Source organism: Aotus nancymaae, unplaced genomic scaffold, assembly GCF_030222135.1.
Source record: "Aotus nancymaae isolate 86718 unplaced genomic scaffold, 86718_ANA_hifiasm-v0.15.2.pri h1tg000079l, whole genome shotgun sequence".
In the NCBI taxonomy this organism is placed as follows: Eukaryota; Metazoa; Chordata; class Mammalia; order Primates; family Aotidae; genus Aotus; species Aotus nancymaae.
In genome coordinates this window covers 21,692,056-21,711,518 of record NW_026988494.1, presented here as the reverse complement: position 1 = coordinate 21,711,518, position 19,463 = coordinate 21,692,056, and the positions used below count along the sequence as shown (strand labels likewise).

Sequence of the window (19,463 nt, the reverse complement as noted above, 5' to 3'; positions counted from 1 at the left end):
AGGGCCTCCTGGACAAGATCCAGACCCTGGGGACCTGCTCCATCTGGGCTCCGTAGCCCAGACTTTGATGCCTCCGCCCCTCCCACTCTGGCTGCTACCAACCTTTTTTCCTGTGTCTCAACACCAAGTTCACTACCCCACCAGGCTCTCACCCTTCAATTCCAACTCAAATGCCCCCTTTGGAGCCCCCCTAAGACAGGAGTGGCACTCTGCTCACACCTCTAGTAGGTCGCCACAGCTGCTCTGTGATCACCTCGTTCGCGCACCTGCAGCCTTGGGGGCTCTTCATGAAGAGACTTGTCAGTTCTTCTCGCTGTACCCACTGTTGAGAGCAGTGTCTGGGCATGGCAGCTTCTCAGTAAATGTGTGTTTAGTTTGTTATTCATTGAAGCGGCCTGCTGTGAAATCACACAGCAGGCATTGACCTCTTACTATGTGCAGATAACATGTAAGTGTCAGAGAGATGTGGTCCTACACTCTCTCTTGCTGATCCTCCAGAGGAGATGGACAGCATGAACCCCACGTAATGCCAAACCACAGACGCCAGAGATTTCCCCGGTACACACACATGCAGTTCATCTCCAGGCTGAGGATGTCACAGAAAGTCCAGGGTGGATCAGAGTGGTCAAGGAGGGCTTCAGGGAGGAAGGGGACCTTGAGCCCGGCCTGAACGAAAAGACAGGATGTGGGCAGGTAATTGAGTGGGGGGTTCTATTGAAATGAGAAAGATCAGAAGCCCACACAGTGGGATGGAATGCTGAGCCCAGATGAAGCAGTGGTGGGGGCCTTGGGAGCAAGAAGAGGCCGGGCAGCGGGGCCACGGTTATTTGGTGATGAGCTCCCCTCCCCACCGCCTGCAGATATCCAGAAGAATTACGAGTGCGCCAACTTCGGCGATCAGGGCATCACCATGGGCTGCTGGGACATGTACCGCCATGACATCGACTGCCAGTGGGTTGACATCACTGACGTGCCCCCTGGAGACTACCTGTTCCAGGTGAGGTGGGCGGGAAGGGGTTCCAGCCCTGCAGGGGCTGGGAGGGGAGGCCACCTCCAGAGGCTCCTCCCCATTGGTGTCCACACAGGGGAATGGAAGTCAGGCTGTCTAAAGGGCAAAGGTGCTACCCCTAGAGGCCATCACAGTCCATCAGTTAACCCAAAGATGTGAGGCATGAGGGCCTGAGGAATAGGGCATGCACAGGACCAGAGACGCCGGAGACACTGATGTTCGATTTGGTTAACACCTGGTACGTGCAACTCAAAACTCATCGGCAGGCTAGACTTGCTCCTCCGGCCAGGAGTTCACTCCATAGACGCTCAGGAACCCACCCCTCTTGGCACCTGTGGAGCTGTCCTCCACCATCCCCGTTTCTTAGTACTCCTAGCCTTCCTTGGTCTGTGCTGTCAAGACTGAAAGCAAAATCATGAAGAGAGGGTCACTCGAAAGTGTCTGTGACTTAGTTCTTTCAGAAGTATCTGCCTCATAAAAGAGGAGCTACAGATGGGGCCATTCCCAATGCAAAGAAATGAATCTGTAAGAGTAGAATATTGAACAGGAGAGACAGCCTGGCCAGGTGCCTTCTTTGTCAGAGGAGTTCCCAGGGTTTGTTTCCACATTACCTGCCTGGGCGGAAGGCCAGCCCTGAGAAGGAGCCAGGGGGCCTTGGCTTCCCACCTTCCTGAAAACAGCTGCATGTTCTGGCCAGGGCTCTAACTGGGGGAGACACGGGGTGTTGTACCCCTAATGTCCCCCGGTGCACGGGTCCGTGGCACCTGCAGAAGCTTTATCCCACCCTCTTGCTGTCTCCCACGTGCCCCACCCCTCTCGTTTTCCAGCTTGCCCTGTTGGGCAGCAAGGTGCATGTGCAGAAATGTGTCATTCCACCTTGAAAGCGTTCCTGAGGGGGCATTCAGCCAGCCCAGGGCCTGGCACATGGTCCCCACTGACAGACAGCCCTCTGAAGAAACACCTCAGAGAAGTGACCACAGAGGGGCTTTCAGAGGATTCCTGGGCAGTTTCAGAGGCTGGAAAGCAGACAGCCAAGCACTTTCCACCCACAAGCCCAGAACCACAGACTTGGAGAGGCCTAGCCAGAGGGTTATTTATTTTAAAAGATGCATAGCCGTGGCCATGTGCACGTATACACTGCCTGTGCTTTCTGTTTAAGGTCTGCTCTCACTTTGCTGGGTGAGGGTGTATCTCCCTGTATTCTGGCCAGTGCCATCCATTGAATATCTAAGCCTGGGGAATGCATTGTTTCATTTAATCTCCCAAGGAAGGGGCATCATCACTACCCTAATTTCACCGCCACACAACCCCAGACACATCAACTCTGTATTTTGTGTTCCCGGCCCCTAAATGATACAATTAGCAAATGGACTCATTAGAAGCATGCATGTTAATGCATCAGATTAATCAAAAAACACATTCCCCTTAATATAGACATTGAGCTTTAGGCACTACAAGCACCAGCCTGGGGATTCACGGGACACAAGTGCTGGCCTTGACTTCAGACATCAGTGGTGCTGTGAAGGACGGGAGGAGGGGGCTGGGCGAGGAGGAAGTAGCCTTCCATGCAGAGGGGCTGTGCAGGGCTCAGAGGCGGGGCTGAAGGGGCCTCCTGGCTCCTGGTGGCCCCTGCTTTATCTACTTTCTCATCTTTTCCTAGATTCACAGACATAGGGGCTTAAAGCCACTTCCTGCAGGCCCTCGTGAGACTTTGGCCTGCAGCAGATGAGTGGAGAGCGACAGTGGGGAACACAGATTTCCAGCCCCACCTCCACCCTACATGTCACACTGGCCCTGGTGCCCCCAGCACAAGCCCTTGCTGCATCCGCTGCCCTCACAGCTGCAGTGTGGAGACGCCTGGGTGGCCAGAGCACTGCCTTGGCCTGCACAGCCAGAGGCCTTGGCATGTGGACCTGTGTTTGCCCCATACCATGCGTGAGCCAGAGACGAGGGGGCAGCTAGAACGGTTGGGTAGATTTCATGCCTGTAATCCCAGCACTTTGGGAGGCTGAAGTGGGCAGATCACAAGGTCAGGAGTTTAAGACCAGCCTGGCCAAGATGGTGAAACCCCGTCTCTACTAAAAATAAAAAATTAGCCGGGCATGGAGGCAGGCGCCTGTAGTCCCAGCTGCTTGGGAGGCTGAGGCAGAAAATTGCTCAAATCCAGAAGGCAGTTGAGCCTAAATTGTACCACTACACTCCAGCCTGGGTGACAGAGCAAGATGCTGTCTCAAAAAAAAAAAAAAAACTCAAGCCGCCCCAGCAGAATGGGACTTGCACCTTCTCAGCTAAAAGGCCGGGGCCCCAGCAGGACACAGCTGGGCCAGTGCAGGCCCCAGAACAGCCCCGCTGGGCCCGAGCACAGGGCTGGCTGCCAGGCTGGCCGCCCTTTCCCACAGCACCTCTTTGGGCAGGCCCAGCAGCCTGCTGAAGGGTCATGTTCGGCCTTTCTGGGGCCCCAAATTTAGAGAATGTTCCTGAACGAGCAGCTTGTACCTGCCTCACTGCTGTGGGCCACAGCCCTTCCAAATGTGGCAGGACCCTCGGGGCAAGGCCTGTCACCTGATCTCTGCCCCTCTGTTCACTGCTGTTGGCTCTTCTCCCTCCACCTGCCTTTCTCTTTTCTTTTCGGGTCCTCACCCCAAACCTCCTCTTTGCTGTCCCCTCCCAGACACCCTCTCAGAATCTGTCCTTCCTATTCCTGCTGTTCTGGGCAACGTCCCCACAGCTGTGGGGATGCAGAGGCAGGGGTGGAAGGGTGGAAGGACGGGGAGAGGGTGCAGCCTCTCCAGCAGCCCCAGAGCCCGGCCCTCGGCCAGCAGAGCATGCAGGGACACGGATCCCCACGTCCCACCCATCACTTTACAGAGAGAAGAAGGGATGTGTCCACAGTCACATGGCTGTGACGAGTGTCCCATCTCCAGTGCCCAGGCAGCCCTCTTCCCGCTTCCCACACTGCCCAGTCCTTCCCACACCCTTCTGCTTCCCTTCAGCAGGGGCCTCCCCAGACCCCAACTCCTGCCTCTCCCAGAACTCCCAAGAGGGGGTGACCCCTTTCTGAAGGCCCACTCTGCATGGAGGGGTATGTGTTACACTGGGATGGACAGAGGGTGGGATCTCCCTGTCCTGCCCCAAGGACTTTGTTGGGACCCACAGACCCCTCTCTTGGGTCTCAGCACCTGCCACGCTTCCCTTCCCTGAGGTCACTGGTCTCGCAGAGCCCCAGGCCTGGGTGGAGGTGGCCGCAGAGGGAACCAGCAGCCTCCTCTGCCCCTCTTCTCCCCAGGTTGTCATTAACCCCAACTACGAGGTTGCAGAATCCGATTACTCCAACAACATCATGAAGTGCAGGAGCCGCTATGACGGCCACCGCATCTGGATGTACAACTGCCACATAGGTAAGGCCCGGGACGCAGGCGGGAGCTGCCCTACTTTCTCAAGGACCCAGAGTCAGCTTCCTAATTTGGGTAAAGAGCTTGGGGAATGCAGCCAGCACCACATTTCCACATTCAGGACGGAAGCCACAGACACACAGGCCTGGATGGAGACTGAGTTTTTACAGCCAGCTCCGGCCACGGAGAGAGGGTGGTACAGGCCCCGGGCTGGCCCAGCGCAGACCCCAAGGCTATTTAAGGGTTGGAGCGGAGGCCACTGGCTCATTTTGCATGTGACCTCAAAAATGTGGGCGTCAGCAATTTGTGGATGCTGCCTATCAGGTTTTTCTGTCAAAAGCTGGAAGCTGGCAAACCACTGTTACTTCTAGTCTCCAGTAAAGACAGTTTTTCCTTGGATGATGTGATTTGGGGAACAAAAAGGGAAGGCAGAGCTTTTTCCCCGGCAGGAACAGTCATGGACCTCACTCTTGGCGAGGTTAATATTAAAGGCGCTATATTTATCCACTCGTTCAGTCAACTTTGACAGAGCACCTGCTGTGTCCCCAGCCCTAGAGGTGGCCAGCACCTGGGACCTGTCCTTGTGAGGTCGCACAGAGGGGGTCCCAGCAGAGCTCCTGCAGCCCACTCCCCCAGCTCAGGGTCAGGCAAGGCCTGAGCATCTCATTTGCCCACTCTTTTTCCCCAATTCTTGCTCCTCAGGCGGTTCCTTCAGCGAAGAGACAGAAAAGAAATTTGAGCACTTCAGCGGGCTCTTAAACAACCAGCTCTCCCCGCAGTAAAGGCGGCTGCGTGGTCACCTCCTGTCTTCAGGCCACACCACATCTTCCCTGGGACTTCCCCCACAAGTGAGTCTGAATGAACGCCGCGTGCCTTCACCCAGCCTGGCCCCCACCCCATCCAGACCCTACAGCCATGTCCAAGCTCAGGAGGAAGGGGACGCTCCCGTCATTCACCAGGAGCTGCTGCCTGACCCTTGGGGCCTGAGAAGGCCTTGGAGGCTGCAGTTTGTCCACAGCGCTGCAGGAGCAGCACCTCTAAGAGCCAACCTTGCCCAGGACGAGGCCCACAGACAGGTTGTCACCAGCTTGTCCTATCTAAGCCACCGAGCTCACCACAGACACAATGGGGCCATACATCTCCAGTGACACGTGGACAAATGCAGTCTCATCACCCCGCAAGAAAAGGTCAGGCCGAATCCCATTTCTCCTCCTCTTAGGTCTTTTTCAGCAAACTTGAATATCTAGACCTCTCTGCCCAGGAAACCAGCGCCCTCTACTCTAGTCTACTATAGGCACATAGATAATGCTGCCACGTGGTGTCTGACTCGGTGAGCCCAGACTTGGTGCTTCTCTCTCCACCTGCCCCCCTTATTTTTCAAGATACTATATTATATTATATTTTCACAGACTTTTGAAACACAAATTTAGTGGTATTTAATATCGGACATCTGGGCCTTTGGAAGTACAGCTCTAAGGAAAAACCAGCCCACCTGTGTAAGTGACTTATCTTCCTATTGTTCCAATTCTGTGGGTTTTTGATTCAACGGTGCTATAACCAGGGTCCTGGGTGACAGGGACACTCACCGAACACCATGTGTCATCACAGACACTTACACATACTTGAACTTGGAATAAAAGATTTATGATACGTGTCTGTGTTTCCTTTGACCCACAGCATGTGGGCCCTGAGCAGTGGGCTTCCTACGTTCAGTGGCCAGAAGCAGAGCTTTGGATACATTTGTGGTTTCCCTGCAGTGGACATGGGTCCCCAGATCCCCTCCAGCCCAGCGTGGTCACCAGGGGCCTCCTTCAATAGGCTCTAAAAGGGGCAGCTCCTGCCCTCTGGGAGAAGCAGTCCAAGGAGACCACAAAAAGCCACAGAACAGGAATCCTAACCTTTCTTGAGCTCCTATGGTTTTTACTGACACTTATCAGGAGGCATAGGAGTTGTGCTAGGGCCAGATGGAAAGTCTAGATTTAAACAGCCGCAAGGCAGCTTCTCAAAGGAGGAGGGCATCGTTTCACAGGACAGGGGCTCCCAGCTCTTCCAGGTGGCAGTGGGGGAAGCTGGGTCCAGCCAGCCAGTCACCCAGACACAGGGGCTCCCCCTTGTGTCAACAGCATGCGAGGGCCCGTAGGACCACTTTGGCACCAGCCACTCAAACCAGTCAATGAGGGCATCAGCGTGCATTCGGATCTCACCTCTTGGTTTTGTTCACATTTATTTCTGCAAGAATCGGCACTGACCAGTAACACCAGGACCAGCCCTGGGGTCCCGGAACTGTCTCGCAGCACAGGCCGGCAGGCTGGATATGTGAACTGCTGAAGGAGTGTGGGCAGGTGCTACACGGCAGGTGAACCCAGCGCCCAAAACCAGGCAGGCTGTGCACAGAGGCCCTGCAGGCCCAGCGGGGATCCTCCGGGCCAGGCTCCTCCAGTGACCTTCCTTCAGCAGCTGCAGGCCTCCACTGCAAGGTGGAACAGCACCCCCTAGCGTCCCCCGCAGATCCCATTTCAAAGCGATCACATTAGAACAACGTGTTTTTATTTTTTCTCCATTTCTGGGACTAAACTGAACTAAGGCCCACCTTGCCTCGTGATGAAGCCTGAGGGTGGCGTGGGGCTGCTCCGGCATCTGTGAAGGCTTATGGTGTTGGGACGCCAGCTACGTCGGGGTGCAGATCCAGGCCAGCCGGGTCTCCAGGCCTCAGGGAGGCAGCGGACTCTGGACAGCAGGCCGCTCTTTCTTTTTGTGTTGGAGTCCCAGGGCCCGGGCCACCAGCCTCCGGGCCACGGTCACATTTGTCTGTGGCCTCTCCTTCATCAGATGCAGGAGTTCTAGAAGGAAAGCCCACAGTCGGGACCTGACTACAAGGCCGTGGCTGCCTCTCCCCCAGCAATACAGCAGCCATAGAGGCCATCGGAGCCAGCCTCTCATGTGATGTGTGGGTCCTGGGCCCAGGTGTGCCTGTGGCGTGGCCCGATGCTCACGAGGGGGGCCTACTTAGGGATCCTGGTCCCCCAGGGGATGCTGAGCCAAACCTGTCACCTCTCCATGCCCTTGTTTCTCTTGTCTCTACACTCAGGGGGCTGAGGGGTTCATCCTGCACACCTCCCTGCTTTTTAGGGTCCTTTGGGAGGGATGTCAAGTCAGGATGGGACACCCAGAGCTTGCAGACCTATGGACAGGGTATTTATTGTTTCAAGAAACGCAGGACCATGTAGTCTACGTAACCAACCGTGAGAGCACAGCCAGCCTCAGCAGACGTCTTGCAGGCCCGTTTTACTAGTCACTACTTTGAAGTCATGGAAAACTCATGTCTAAAATCTCTCACCATGGTTTCTGGAAGGAGGAGGGGAAAGGGAGGCACCAATGGTTATCTGGTGCCTTCTGTGTGCCCTCCTCAGAGCTCTAGGCAGGTATGCCATGCTCTCATTCAGTCCTCCAGGCTACCCTGCACAGTCTGCTTACTTTACAGAAGAAACCAACTCATACACTGAGTGACTTTTCAAGGCCGACTGAAGTAACTGACAGAGCCAGGATCACACCCAGAGTGGACCCCAAAGCCCAGGCCCTTCCTGGCCCTGTGGATATGGTTTCCAGGGCCCTCCAGAAGAAAGACCAAGGTTTTTCCTACATGGTGCCTAGAAGAGGGTATGAGCAGGAGGCCTCCCTACATGGTGGCTGGCAGATGCCACTCCCTAAGGGAGACCCCCACCCTAGACACCCCCAGGCCTACTAGGGAGGGGGAACACAGCCCCAATGACTACTACAGTCTAGGGCTCCCAAAAAGCAGAGAAATGAACGGAGGGGAAGACCTGCCCAACCCAGACACACACGCGCACACATATGCACAGCCTCCCCATCCAGGGACATCACTTCCTTACTTGGCCTCTGCAAGGCTTTGAGCTTTGACTGCTTGGTTCCCTGCGTGAGAGGCCGGATCTTGAGCACTGAGAACTCCCGGGTCAGGGCTTCAGCAGCTGCAGAGAGAAAGCAGGTGTGGAGCCATGCCCTCCTCAGAACACCGAGGTACACCTATCACCCTGAACCCATGCAGCCATGTCATGCACCTGTGCAAAGTTCAGGACAGGGCTGCTCCAACACCGCCCTGATGGGCAAGAGATGACTGCCACCTGCTTGCCTCATCCCCCAGAGCCCCACAGGCCTGCACAGGGACACCTGCACTCAGAGGACACTCCTACCCCAGCCGATCGCGGGAGCATGGTGAGGCTGTGATTCTGACATCAGAAGAGGCGGGCTCCCAGCTTCCAAAGCCCCAGGGCTCAACACAGCCTCTCCCCCTTTCTTTTTTTTTTTTTTTTTGGAGACAGAGTCTTGCTAGAGTGCAGTGGCGAGATCTTGGCTCACCGCAACCTCTGCCTCCGTATTCAAGCGATTCTCCTGTGTCAACCTCCTGAGTGGCTGGGATTACAGGCATGGGCCACCATACCCAGCTAATTTTGTATTTTTAGTAGAGACAGTTTCTCTATGTTGGTCAGGCTTGTCTCAAACTCCCGATCTCAGGTGATCCGCCCGCCTCAGCCTCCCAAAGTGCTGGGATTACAGGCTTGAGCCACCATGCTTGGCTCTGACCTACATCTTGAGGCTGAAGTGAGAATCGAGTAAGAACGTATCTATCTGAACCATATGAAATTGCCAGAACTCGAATGCTTTTGGCCCATTAAAGCAGCGCTGTCCTGTGGTTTCATTTAATACAGGGACATCCACTGGGCTTGGCCCATGGCCCTTCCTCAGCAAAGGTGGCCTGACTCTGATGCCTTTTCATAGAAAACACTAACACAATAGGAAGACCTTCTTCATGAAGACACATAACTGTGGGCCAGAGACCGCCCGGCTCCCCCTGTGTTTTAGGCTGGGAACAGAACCCCAAGAACCACTGGCTCAGCTGAGCCTGCACCCAGGAGATGGGTGGCCTCCACCCAGGGAACCAAGATCCTCCCTCTCAGTGTGGGTCTGAGCGAGGGCCGGGCCCAGCGGGGGTGCCTTACCTGAGGCCAGGCAGGGAAAGATGCCGAGTGCGTGAGTGTCATCCACCCACTGGATCCTGAACCCCTTCTCTCTGTGGGGAGAAAGGAGACAGCACATTCAGGAAAGCAAGCAGTCAAACTCCTCCTCTTCCAATCCTGCAGCTGCGCTCCCTCGCCTCCAGCCCGAAGATGCCATGAGCCCGAGGCAAGGGCCCATCTCCTCTGGGACGGAGACCACCATTTGCACCAAGCTTCCTCTGAAGCCCATATGGTCAGCTTTAGAAAGACAAATGTCACTCCTGTCAGTATGTCAGGCAGGCCACCAGTTTCTAGAACTAAAGAAGCCAGGACTCAAAGAGCCCATATGGCATGACCCCAAGGAGGAAGAGGCTCCTCTCGGGCCTGTCACAGCCAGGCCAATGGCATGGCGTCTGAGGCTGGGGCCGAAAGGATTTCTGAGGTGGGGAAGGGGAATAGGGCCTCAAACCAGCAGGCCCGCCATGCTCCTGTGGGCTTTCTTCCTATTCCCCAGGGCAGTGCCACCACAGTGCCACCTACCCTGCAGCCTGTGAGAGGCCTAAGGCACTGTGGCCCCACCCAGCTGAGGAAGGCACGGGGCCCCAGCCTGGCTGCACCATCAAGGTACAGAACAGAAGAACAGAACGTGCCGCCCCTAGCCGCCCCTTTGGCTCTCCTCCCGCTCAGGGGCAGAGCGCAAGGGAAGGCTTTTGGGAAGCAGAGTTAGCAAGGAGCGCCACACAGAAAGGAGTTTCTAAAAGCCTAGGCAGAGCCGGGCACGGTGGTGCATGCCTGTAGTCCCAGCTGCTTGGGAGGCCAAGGTGGAAGGATCACTTGAGTCCAGGAGGTTGAGGCTGCAGTGAGCTACAACTGCACCACTGCACTCCTGCCTGGGCGAAAGAGCAAGATCCTGTCTCAAAAAAGAGAAGACAAGGCCAGGCGGGGTGGCTCACGCCTGTAATCCCAGCACTTTCGGAGGCCGAGCCAGGCGGATCACAAGGTCAGGAGTTTGAGACCAGCCTGACCAAGGTGGTGAAACCCCGACTCTACTAAAAATAAAAAAATTAGCCAGGTGTGGTGGCACACGCCTGTAATCCCAGCTACTCAGAAGGCTGAGGCAGAGGAATCGCTTGAACCCAGGAGGCAGAGGCTGCAGTGAGCCGAGATCCTGCCACTGCTCTCCAGCCTGGGCGACAAGAGCAAAAGTCCGTCTCAAATAAAAAAGAAAGCCTGAGCAGGAACCAAGAAGGGGAAGGGAAGATGGGAAATGAGAATAAAAAGGAAAAGAAAAAAGAAGGAAAGCCAGGAGGGTGGATCTAAGGGCCTGTGGCGAAGCTCAGGAAGAGGGAAGTCCTGTCTCTCAGTACTGCCTCTGGCCACCATCCCGACTTCCACTCTGCCCCACCAGGCGGCTCAGTACACCCTGGAAACAGTTCCCACGTGGAGCTGCCCGCAGCCTGCTGGAGACTCACTGAGCAGCCGCTGGGGAGCGGAAAAGGGGAGGAGAGTGGGCTAATGCGTCCCTCGAGACTGAGAGAGGGCATGTGGGGTCCTGGCAGGCATGTGGCCATGCAGGGGGATCAGCCTAGGTCTAGGGCCTCCAGAGTGTGTCTACAACCCACAGATCAGTGCTCTCTTTCCCAGGGATGGCCAGCAGGGCAAACCGCCCAGGAATACAGAGCCCCAGCCACACACCCACTTCTCTCTTTGTGAAGGATTAGGCACTGGGGGCGGGGCAGGCAAGCACCCCCAACTACAAACGGGTGTCCTAGCTCCTCTCTGAAGGCAGCACCTCCCTCGCCACTACTCACTGGAACTCAGAAAACGTTGCCAGCAGGTCCTCCGTCTTGAGCGCTGGTTCAAAGTCATAGATCTCTACCACGTGGGCCAGGTCCTTCTCGCCAGGCAGTTCCTCCACGAAGGAGGACGTGTCCACATGGATCTTCTCTATCTGAATCTCCTTCTTCGTCAGGTTGTCCGTGATCTAGGAGAGATCGGACCCTTTAGCAAGGGGAGCCTGGACCTGCTCTGAGAGCTCTGCGGGGAGGGGCCCACCTGGCAAAAGTCGGGGTGAAACAGCAGCAGGCAGGCTGGGCTGGAAGGTCAAGAAGCGTGGGCTTTAGGGAAAGGCACTTACTTGTATGGAGTCCCCACTAAATGACTGGCACTGACACACATAACGTTCCAAAGAATCCTGAGAACTATATTCTAGAAACCTGCTTTACAGATGGGGAAACCGAAGGCCCAAGAGTTAAGTAATTTCTCCCAAAATTGCAAAGTCAGTCAGAGGCAGAGCTGGGCAAGTCCAAGACCTTTCCCTCCCCTGCTAGCAATGTGATTGATACTTGGCAGGGCTGTGGTCGGCGTTCTTTATATATAAAATAGCAATAAAAGATGCCACCCTCCTACCAGAACCCACAGCCAGTCTCAGGGGCAGACACACGCTTCCAAGGAAACAAGATGTGTAAGATAAAACTTCAGGCTAAAGAGTAATTTCCATGACTGGCATCCGTAACACAGGACGAAGCACTTAGACACAGTCCCGTCCATGGCCCAGTGAGGCCTGTATGATCATCTGGTCACACAGAGTCCCTCCACGGCCCAGTGAGGCCTGTATGATCATCTGGTCACACAGAGTCCCTCCACGGCCCAGTGAGGCCTGTATGATCATCTGGTCAGAGTCCCTCCACGGCCCAGTGAGGCCTATATGATCATCTGGTCACACATCTTCAGATGAGGAAACTGACTCAGCAAAACAATATCACCTGCCCAGGGTCAAGCATGTCCTACATGGCTGGGCTGGGGCCTAAATCCACACCTCCTCTCCTGTGTTCCCTAAGGAATCCCTGTCACCCAACACCCAGCCCTGCCTCCCCTTGTACATCCCCTGCCCTCCACCCATAATCCTTGGTCCCCATCCACCACGGCCACACCCACCTCACCTCCGCCCTCCCTTTCAGGGCTCAAGAGCCTCATCACCTCCTGCAGCAGCTCACTGTAATCGTCCTCCGAGCAGCTGCTGGGGCCGTCCTCTTCCACCTCCTCTTCGTCCTCTTCCTCCTCTGCCACCTGCCTCTTCTCCAGTGGACTCTCCTTCCCTTCTTCCAGGTCCAGCTGCAGGCTGGACTCAAGTTGTGTGGCCGTCTCCACCCTATCTCCCTTCTCTGACTGACTCTCAGGCTCCGGGGGCTCAGGGCCAACAGGGTCAGGCAGTGGCTCATTCTCACACCTTTGTCCTGGGTCCTTTAGGTCCTCTGTTCCCTGAGTTGTCAGCACAGGGAGTCCCTGATCAGAGTTGGGGTCTCCAGCACCAACATCTCCAGGCTCTTCTGGGTCCCTGCCAGCTTGGGCCTCTCCCTTGAGCCCTGAGGTAGAGGTCAGAGCCCCTTCTTCCTGCCTGCGCAGCACCCGGGGCACATACAAAGGCTGGTCTGGCTTGCGTCCACGATGCCACCGGCCAGCCCGGGCACCTCGGGGCCCTGCAGCTGCTCCTTGGTTTGAGGTGGGCCGAGGACCGTGGTACTTGCTGGGGTGGGAGGCAGGAGGGCGGCAGGGGCCAGAGAGGCCATCTGAACTGGGTACCCTGGAGCAGGAACGGGAGGAGGTCATCAGAGTGTGTAGGGGCCCAAAGGAAAATGATTTACTCGAGCCACCTGTCATTCAGGAGTGACAATCAGGTCAGCATTAGGTGAAAACCATAGCCAAAATAACCCTTGAAAATCCCTTAGGAAGACATCATGGTGGTGGCTGTCACTTTTATTTTTTTGAGACGGAGTCTCACTCTGTTGCCCAGGCTCTGGAGTGCAGTGGAGAGATCTCAGCTCACTGCAACCTCTGCCTCCCAGGTTCAAGCAATTCCCTGCCTCAGCCTCCTGAGTAACTGAGATTATAGGCACCTGCCACCACATCTGAATAATTTTTGTATTTTTAATAGAGGTGGGGTTTCAACATCTTAGCCAGGCTGGTCTTCAGCTCCTGACCTCATGATCCACCTGCTTCGGCCTTCCAAAGTGCTGGGATTACAGGTGTGAGCTGTCACTTTTGAACAAGCCCAGAGCAGCCAGCTCACCCTCTAGTGCTGTGATTCAAATTAGAAATCAGTCCGTCTTCAATTACACACCAGGGGAGGTAAGCGCTTGCATTTAGGAATTATGCTATCAGAAAAACATGTAACTTCAAACACCAGGATCATAGTCATTACAGTAAGATGCCCACTGTGAGATGCACATGGGAACAGAGGGGACCCAAGCCCAGCAGGGGCTTTTCTGCTCTCTGTGGGGCACAAGCTTACTGAGAGGAATGCTGGGGAGGCCCCCCTCCCCTCCTCAAACAGATAACTCTCTCTCTCTTTCCTTTCTCTCTTTTGGCCCAACCATATAGCTGATTTTGCCAAGTGAATTCCACAAACTGCATGTCTGCCCCACCGTTGATGCAAAAAGCAACACTGGCTGAGCGGCTGCAGCTAGGAATGGCAGCTGCCGGGGGTCCCAGGCCTAGCTCCACCCAGCCCTGCCCTTCCAAAGGCTGACCAGCTGGCCAGCCACCCACATACCCCCACTGCAGGCACTCCAAGGTGGAAGACTACACACCTGATGTCTTGGTGACAGATGACCGTCCTCCTCTTCCAGCCCTCCCCAACGGAGAAGCTGCTCAAGAGATCAAAATTCTCTGCTGTTCTATGGATCAGGTACCGGAGGCGACTGGAGAGTGGAGGGAAAAGAAGAACCCTGGGAAGGGACAGGAAGAAGTGCTGAGCAGGGATCCAGGGCCAGCCCCTGGGGCCTGACCCCTACCAGGTCCACTCCCAGGTACACTGGGCTCCCTTCTGCCCCTATGGGTCCCAGGTGGACTGAAAGGATCTGAGCATAGAGAGGTGATCGCAGGGACCCACAGGTCCCATCCCCATCCGTTTGCCAGGCCCCTTCAGTCTCCGAGTGATGCTCAGAATTACAAAGATGCAGCTGGAAGGGGCAGCTGGCGTTATGGAGACTAAAGGCCAAGGTCAGAGCCAGCTGCCAGGCACCACCTGGGGGAGGGGACACAGGCGCTTGGGAACTCTGCCTATCTCAGCAAGGGGGCACCCTCGCCCCGAACACCAGCCTACTTTGACAGCTCCTTCTGCAGCAGAAAGCGGTCCAGCTCCTCCTGGATCCGGTGGACGAAGTCATTTTCGGCTGAGGAGAGGAAGACACCGTCCAAGCAGAGAAGGGCCAGGGTGACCGGTGGGAGAGCCTGTAGGGGAGACGCGCAGGGCCGGAGATCAGAGCACAGACCCCGGGATCACCCGCGACCCCCCAAAGCCGGCACCGAAAGAGCCTTAGAAACCCTCTGGTCCGAGGCCCGGCTGCGGGGAAGTGATGCCAGGGACCCCCGGCAAGTCAGGGGTTAGGGGAGTGGTCTCCCGGCTGCTGCCCAAGGCTCTCGGCCCCGCCTGCGGTCGGATGCTGAAGGTGGCCCCGCACCCTGAGCTGCGCTCCTTCTCGGGGATCACAGGGGCGTGCTCCAAGCGGCCCAGCTGCCCCTTTCCACCCCGGGGGCCGAGGCGATCGCACCCCAGTCCCGCCGCACTCACCTCAGCCTCTCCGCGCGTGGCCGCAGCCCTTGGCGTCCCTAGGGGCCTGCGCGCCCGAGCGCCCCAGAGAGGCCCGGGCTGCTGCGGGGACGCAGCGCCACCGCGCGGCCGGGGGGAGGTAGCGCCAGAAACGGGAGGGGCGTGTTCTTGTCACCTATTGGGAGGGGGCGCACCTGCCACTAACACAAACCGCTTTTCCCAGAGCGACACGACTAGTTTTCATATTCATGGCAAAACCGAGACCCAGAAAGGTGAAATAATTTTACCCAACTTACACAGATACTACATTCCAGAGTCTTACTTTGAGCAAAGATGGGTCTGATTCCAAGATGGGCTCGTTTCTTTTTTTTCCCCCTCAATGTTGGCACAGTCTTCTAGGATCAATTAAGTTCAAGAGACACTTTTGTTCTGCCCAACTTTTTCAACAAAGTGGATGTACCTCCCTGAAATGGAGGAACTAACTCAAAACCCAGAAAGCAAGCCATGTCCCCACCTCCCTAGAGCTGGGTGTGCTCTTGAGGTGTTCAACAAATTCAGAGACAGACTCAGTAGAAACAAGCTCCAGGGGAAGGCTGTCCAGGAATTTAATTTCTACCAAACCCTCTTTGGGAAACTCAGAGGTTAAACAGGAAAATAGGTATCAGTGTCTATGTCTCTATCATGGGTGGAAGTTATCTAGAGATTCCTAAACAGGGAAGGGAATCTACCCACGCCTTTGAGTGCAAACAGAAGGTGAGGATATAATGGTCCCCATTCGAAGGTGAGTAAATGCAACAAAAGCAGCACAAAGGATGGGAAGAATTTCTACTGTTAAAAAAAAAAAAAAAGAAAAGAAAGAAAAGAAGGAGGCTGAGGCAAGAGAATCGCTTGAACTGGGGAGGCGGAGGTTGCAGTTAGCCAAGATCGTGCCATTGCACTCCAGCCTGGGGGACAGAGGGAGACTCCATCTCATGAAGAGAAAGGAAAGAAAGAAAAGGAAAGAAAGGAAGAAGAAAAGAGAGAGAGAAAGAAGGAAAGAAGGGAAGGAAGGAAAAAAAAATTAGCTGGCGTGGTGACGTGTACCTGTAGTCACAGCTATTCGGGAGGCTGAGGCAAAAGAATCGCATGAACCCTGGAGGCAGAGATTGCTGTGAGCCCAGATCGCGCCACTGCACTCCAGCCTGGGTGCCAGAGGGAGACTCTGTCTCAAAACAAACAAACAAAACAAAACAAAAAAAACAGTATTTCTGAGGTATGCTTTGACATTCATGTACCTTTCTGGAAAGCCACTGGAAGATACAATCCCCACCACCAAGAGATGAATCCAAATAAATGACTCACAAGCTGGTATAACCTGGCAGAAGAGGCCTCATGCTGAATAATTCATTTACTTAAAACATTCAATTAATTTAAATAATCAGAGCAACAAAAGGGTATACAAATATTATAAATCTTGAAAGGAGGGCTAAAGAATGTAAAAACAAAAGCAACTTTGTTATCGCCATAAATTGGGACAGGAACCTCAGAGTATATTTCAAAGCATCGGGGGAGGGGAGAGGCATACAGCTGTGGCGAAGTCAGTAAATGCTATTTTTTCCAAATAACTGCCAGAGGTTACGGAAGTTGGTTAAGAAACAAACACTGCCTATATAGAAAAATATAACTGGGGAGGGAGAGGAGGCCAGAAAAAAAAAATCAGTGATAGAAGTAACACCAAAGTGTTTCAAACAAACCAGAGGTAGGATAATTCAATTATATTACAAACATTAAAATGGATTCAAAAAGAGGCCAAGCATGGTGGCTCATGCCTGTAATTCCAGCACTTTGGGAGGCCAAGGCAGGAAGATCACTTGAGGTCAGGAGCTCAAGACCAGCCTGGCCAACATGGTGAATCCTGGGGATGGTGGCGCATGTCTGTGATCCCAGCTACTCAGGAGGCTAAGGCACGAGAATTGCTTAACCAGAGAGATGGAGGTTGCAGTGAGCCAAGATTGCACCACTGTACTCCAGGCTTCGTGACAGAGTGAGACTCCGTCTCAAAGAAAAACAAAGGATTCAAAAAGCAAAACATTATTATATATTCTCTACCCAACTCCCATTTAGAACAACTCTATGTAAATTCATTTAAGGATCTAAATGAAATTATCAACACACCACAAAGGGCTAAATGGAGAAGCACATTCACTTTAGGACAAGTCAAGGATATGTACCCATGCCTCTAGCGTTTACCTTTTTTTAAGAGGTACTAGCAAAAAAAGCAAATTGACAAAAAGACATAAAAATGAAAACGTTTAGACATTTGAGGATATCACCTTCTCATATGCAGAATACATGCGGTGTTTGTGGGGTTTTGTTGTTGTTGAGACAAAGTCTCTCTCCGTCACCCAGCCTGGAGTGCAGTGGCATGATCATAGCTTACTGTAACCTGGACTCCCAGCCTCAAGACATCCTCTTGCCTCCTGTAGCTGGAACTACAGACACGTGCCACCACACCAGACTAATTTTTGTATTTTCTGTAGAGACGGGGTCTCACTATGCTGCCTGGGCTGATCTTGAACTCCTGGCTCAAGACATCCTCCCACCTCAGCCTCCCAAAGTGCCAGGATTACAGGCATGAGACACCACACCCGACCTGTGACTTTTTTTGTTTCTTTTAACCTTAAAAACCCAAGAAAATCAACTAACAACCTCTTGTAAACCAGAAGTAAAGACCATTCTGGAGCCAAGGTGGTGGGAGTGATAAAAGGGTAGAGAAAGAGATGGTGGAGAAAGGGCCAGAACTAGAGAGGGAAAGCAGGATAGAGGGGTGCGGAGTTGCAGGGGCTGGTGGTGGGGGGGAATGAGTCATCCTCCCTAGTTCCCACTCTACCTGATTGGCCTGTGTGTGTGCCACCTCAGCTAGGAGGGTCCCCACCACACCCTGCAAGTCTCTGACTCTCTTGTTGTCCCTCAGTTTCTAGGAGACCTCAACCTCTCCAGAGTTCTAGCCTCTTCTTAAAGGACCAGAGTCATGGGAACCCAGATAGGGTGAGGGGTCTTCTGACAAAGATACTTTTGCAGAAATTTGGACACTACCTCTAAATGCAGATTTATGGCCCGACGTGGTGGCTTCATCCCAGCACTTTGGGAGGCTCAGGAGGGGCGGATCACGAGGTCAAGAGATGGAGACCATCCTGGCCAACATGGTTAAACCCCATCTCTACCAAAAACACAAAAAATTAGCTGGGCGTCATGGTGCGCGCCTGTAGTCCCAGCTACTCAGGAGGCTGAGGCAGAATTGCTTGACACCGGAAAACGGAAGTTGCAGTGAGCCGGGATCACGCCACTCACTGCACTCCAGCCTGATGATAGAGCGAGACTCCGTTTAAAAAAAAAAAAAAAGACAGAAAAAATACAAAATTATCTGGGCGTGGTAGCGGGCGCCAGTAATCCCAGCTACTCAGTGAGCTGAGGCAGAGAATTGCTTGAACCCAGGAGGCGGAGGTTGCAGTGAGCCTAGATCGTGCGACTGCACTCCAGCCTGGGCGACAGAGTGAGACTCCGCCTCAAAAAAAAAAGAAAGAAAGAAAATAAATTTCTATTTAAATATATTCAAATTTGATAAAATATTTTATGCATAAACTAAAATTTTCACTTGCCAAGTAAAAGTATACCGTGTAGTTTGTTCTTTTCCACAGTTTTATTATTAACTTATTTATTTGAGATAGACTCTTGCTCTGTCACCCACGCTGAAGTGCAGTGGCACAATCACTGCTCACTGCAGCCTCAACCTCCCGGGCCCAAGTGATCCTCCCATCTCAGCCTCCTGAGTAGCTGGGACCACAGGCGCATACCACCATGCCTGGCTAATTTTTTAAGTTTTGCAGAGATGGGGTCTTTCTATGTTGCTCACGTTGCTTTTGAACTCCTGGACTCAAGCAATCCACCTGTCACAGCACCCCAGAGTGCTGGGATTACAGGCATGAGCCACTGCACCCGACCTGTGGTTTTAAATGTTAAACACAAGCAAAACTCCAAGTGGCCATAGAAAATGACATAATTACAGTAACTCATGCTCTGCGTCTTTGGTCTTTACAATTACTACACTGTCTTGGCTTATTCTGAATCTACTATTTAAACCCAGGAATACATATTATCATAAGAGTTGAAGATACAAATTGCAACCACAGTGAGCTCTAGTGATTCCAAACCGCTAAGAGCTTACCTGCAAACTGAGCATGTGCGGGCAGCCCCCGAGATGGCAAGTTCTCTGAATGAACTTCCAAGTAGAAGGGTTAGTAAAGGCTAGGTGATAGAAATGTGCCCACAAGCTCAGATAACCACAGTAGTTATTTGGAACTTAGACCAATAAATCACCCACATTGTTTAGAATTGTCAGCACATGGTGACAGTGAAAAGCAGGCTGGGTTCTCTTCTTGTTTTTCTGTCCTCTGCAGACAATGCCTCCCTCTGTGCCTGCCCCTGGAACAGAGGGCTCCTGCTGCCTGGTTCTCAGCAGA

The 19,463-nt window shown here is 53.8% G+C and overlaps 2 protein-coding genes across 2 annotated transcripts in view; one reads left to right on the top strand and one right to left on the bottom strand.

Annotated features, from left to right (window-relative positions):
• The window catches only part of LOXL2 (lysyl oxidase like 2), a 93,038-nt gene extending 86,987 nt beyond the window's left edge, over positions 1 to 6,051 (top strand). The window contains exons 12-14 of the mRNA XM_021665141.2: positions 861 to 997; positions 4,296 to 4,407; positions 5,104 to 6,051. Of these exons, the coding sequence (XP_021520816.1) occupies positions 861 to 997; positions 4,296 to 4,407; positions 5,104 to 5,183 (329 nt within the window). The 3' untranslated portion in view covers positions 5,184 to 6,051. The remainder of the gene's footprint in view (positions 1 to 860; positions 998 to 4,295; positions 4,408 to 5,103) is intronic.
• Positions 6,052 to 6,926: 875 nt separating this feature from the next.
• On the bottom strand, positions 6,927 to 19,183 carry R3HCC1 (R3H domain and coiled-coil containing 1). Its single transcript, XM_064368769.1, has 9 exons — positions 19,169 to 19,183; positions 14,986 to 15,066; positions 14,518 to 14,645; positions 14,003 to 14,140; positions 12,393 to 12,996; positions 11,225 to 11,397; positions 9,417 to 9,487; positions 8,292 to 8,387; positions 6,927 to 7,241 (listed from the first exon to the last, which is right to left on the bottom strand). The coding sequence occupies exons 1-9, from the start codon at positions 19,181 to 19,183 to the stop codon at positions 7,111 to 7,113; spliced, it is 1,437 nt and encodes a 478-aa protein (XP_064224839.1). The 3' UTR covers positions 6,927 to 7,110.
• Positions 19,184 to 19,463: the final 280 nt, after the last annotated feature.

Bases quoted from the DNA above. Each gene is read 5' to 3' on its own strand.
- R3HCC1 (XM_064368769.1), bottom strand. The intron at 9,488-11,224 runs GTGAGTAGTGGC...TTCTCCCCACAG, and splicing joins GCAACGTTTTCTGAGTTCCA to AGAGAAGGGGTTCAGGATCC. The intron at 8,388-9,416 runs GTAAGGCACCCC...TTCTCTCTGCAG, and splicing joins CTTTCCCTGCCTGGCCTCAG to CTGCTGAAGCCCTGACCCGG.